The sequence below is a fragment of the Fopius arisanus genome, unplaced genomic scaffold, assembly GCF_000806365.1.
Source record: "Fopius arisanus strain USDA-PBARC FA_bdor unplaced genomic scaffold, ASM80636v1 scaffold00022, whole genome shotgun sequence".
Classification (NCBI taxonomy): Eukaryota; Metazoa; Arthropoda; class Insecta; order Hymenoptera; family Braconidae; genus Fopius; species Fopius arisanus.
In genome coordinates this window covers 445,372-448,450 of record NW_011887761.1, presented here as the reverse complement: position 1 = coordinate 448,450, position 3,079 = coordinate 445,372, and the positions used below count along the sequence as shown (strand labels likewise).

Below are 3,079 nucleotides of genomic sequence, written 5' to 3'. Positions count from 1 at the left end.
GAGCTGCCGTGTGCCGGGACGTGCTGCCCTCGCCGCAGGGAGGATATCCCTGGCATTAGCTTCTCCTGGAGCGCGCCGAATTCGAGCGTCGCCACTGACCCCTTCGAAGGATCAGCCGCTCGAATGCCCACCCCATCTAACATGGAGCGCTCATACGCCAGTATGAGTCCTATGTAATATGGCAGCAAGTCCCGTAGGGGAGCTGGGAATGTTTCCCCGTGTCCGCCCTGTGCTGTTGCCTGTCCTTAGGCCTCCTAACACCCTAAGCACTCGGGTCCCAGTCCCCACACCCCTCGACGATTCGAGTAATTCCCGGAAGGGAGTCGCGATGGCAGAATTTTAGAGAACTTAACCCAACATTTAGTTTCATGTGGGGGATTTCCAAAAATCCCGTTACAGCTTTATAAGTAATTTTAAAATTACTTATAAAATATTACTAATAATAATAATACTAATTACTTATAAAATAATACTTATCCTTATGCTTTATAAGTCATTTTAAAATTACATATAAAGCATAAGGATAAGCAGCTCCTGCTCTTGCGAATTGTAAGAAGCGGGGAGAACTTGAAAATCGTAGGGAGAAGTCGAACAGAGCAGGAAACGAAGCCTATCACAGAGAATCAAACCATTAAGGTTGTTGTCGTGTAAACCCGTTTTTCGACAGATTTTTTAAAAATTTTTGCTATAGATACCTCTTAAAATTCCCTCCAAAATGAGCACAACAAAAAACCAATCGTCAGTTTTTGAGCTGAGATATGATTTTTTGAATTAAAACATGGGTTCAAATGCATTTCACCGTTTTTATTAAAAAAAAAACAACTCCACATTTTTTGATGAAATTAACACAGAACGAAGAAATAGTGACCGCCAATATACTGAAAAAAAAAAGAAAGTGATCATCAGTTTCGTAGTAGAGTAATAAATTTTCAAAGTAGCATTATTTCTCCCAGTGGGCGGAACGCATGAGTCTGTTGCGCGCGACGCGACAACAACACTTTTTGCTCGAGTGGCGCGAATCTATTTGGAATAGTCAATTACGAATCAAAGGGACGATTCATAAATAAAATAAATACAATGAGTGAGAAAGAGAGAAACATGAAAACAGAGACTCGCTGCGCGCGGTTGCCACAATCGGCACCATTTAGCGTTAGCTGTGTGTACATGTATCCATGCATGGTAGATTTTTGTGTGCGTGAGTCGAGTGGAATTGTACACCCGCAAAAGTTTATATTCTAACTCGTATTCTCCGCTTAGCAGAAGATCAACCCGGAGCGTAGTAAATTTTAAGCCTGACTCTCTCGCGACAACAACCTTAATGAACGGAAGCGTATTTTTCTCGAACACCTGCTGTCGCTGGAAAATGTGCGACATTGGATTTCAGAAGGACTGAGGAATCACCGAAGACAAGAAAAGAAGAAAAAATAAATCAAATTTTTAAACAATCAAAATCACGGATTTTTTTTATGTTTATGCACCCTACACTTAAATGCTATAAATAATTCAAAAAAATTTCTTAGAGAATATTCCAGAGAGAAAACCCTACAGTGTTAAAGGAAAAGCTGAGAGAAATCTGATAGGAAATTGAATAGAAAATCAAACAAAAAATCATTTTGGTTTTTTTTTTTTTTATTATAGAGCTTTAGAGACCTCATTTCGAGGTCTATTAGCTGATGTGATATAGCATGTTTACGAATTATACATATATAATTTATATGAATATATTCATGTTTAGTCTTAAATACTTCAAGCGTTCATGTTTCAGTTATATACGAAGTTCGCATTCTATAAGAAACTTATCTATGGATTTAATGACGATTGGGTTCATATTATACAAGATGTTTGACATAATACGTGGTGTTGGACAAAGTTTAACAATTCTCTCTTCCATTCTTTTCCTTTGTTCAGTGAACCTCGGGCACTGCCAAACAATATGATCAACGTCTTCCTCTGGGTGCCCGCATTCGCCAGCGGGGTCGCTGATTATTCCTATCCGGGCTAATGATGACTTCAAATTGTAGTGGTTTGCTCTCAGTCGATTTATCCATACGATTGTGTTGCGTTTCAATTTTTTATATTTATAGAACCATGGCTTGGAGGAGTTATCGAAGAAGTTATCGAAGTAATTTTTGCCCTTCAATGCCCCCTGATCTCGTAACTGTTCAGATGTGTTTTTCTTTGAAGCTATTCGAAATCCTTCTTTGAAATCGGTGAATGGAATGCGCGAAATTTCAGGTCGAATGACTTCTGTAGCTGATTTCGCTAATTGATCGACTTCCTCATTTCCGAATATGCCCATATGAGACGGGATCCAGTATAGTTTTGGTTCTTCAGCAAAGGTGGATCTGTTCTTAAATTCATTAAATTTCTTTCGAATTTGCAACAGATAGTCGTTGTCCTTAATTAAAAGTTTCGGCCTGTTAAGAGCTTCCAAGGCACTGAGACAGTCCGTAAAAATACAAATTGTTTGATCAGTATGCCGGAGAGCTAATTCCAATGCGTCGTTCAATGCTATGCATTCTGCTGTGAACACTGATGATTTAGGATTTATACTTTTGGTGATCTTAACGTCCAGCTGTGGACAGAAGCAAGCCGCTCCTACGCTGTTTGTCCCTTTGACCTTACTCCCATCCGTGTATATTTCGTACATTTCTTCATTTCCTTCTCTAATTTTTTTTGCAATGATTCTAATGTTACCCGTTTGCTTAATTTCTTCACCAATCTCTGAATTGTATGGAATACTGGTGAGCACATCTTCATAATTGTAGTTGTAGATGCTGAAGAACGGTTTCGAGTCTACCTGTTCTACTAGTGGCCTCATTTCTCTAGCACATTGAAACATCAACCTGTTTTGTCTTGTTTTAATGAGAGGATCATTAGTTATATACTTAACGAGTGTAGAATGGAATTGAAGTTTGCTATTGGATAGGACTTTTATATAGAAATTTTTCAACAGAAATTTGGTCCTTTCTCTGATACTTGGAAGTTTCGCTTCGGCGTTGATGACATTCACGGGCGTACTGTGTCTGTATCCCATGAGTGCTCTGATCGATTGATTTTGAATTTTATCTAGAGTGGA

At 38.9% G+C, this 3,079-nt stretch overlaps 1 protein-coding gene across 1 annotated transcript; it reads right to left on the bottom strand.

Moving 5' to 3' along the window:
* Nucleotides 1-1,765: 1,765 nt before the first annotated feature.
* Nucleotides 1,766-2,821, bottom strand: LOC105264520 (uncharacterized). Its single transcript, XM_011301452.1, has one exon. It carries the CDS (start codon nt 2,819-2,821, stop codon nt 1,766-1,768), a length of 1,056 nt encoding a protein of 351 aa, XP_011299754.1.
* Nucleotides 2,822-3,079: the final 258 nt, after the last annotated feature.

Bases quoted from the DNA above. Each gene is read 5' to 3' on its own strand.
- LOC105264520 (XM_011301452.1), bottom strand. From the start codon at position 2,821: ATGAGGCCACTAGTAGAACAGGTAGACTCGAAACCGTTCTTCAGCATC.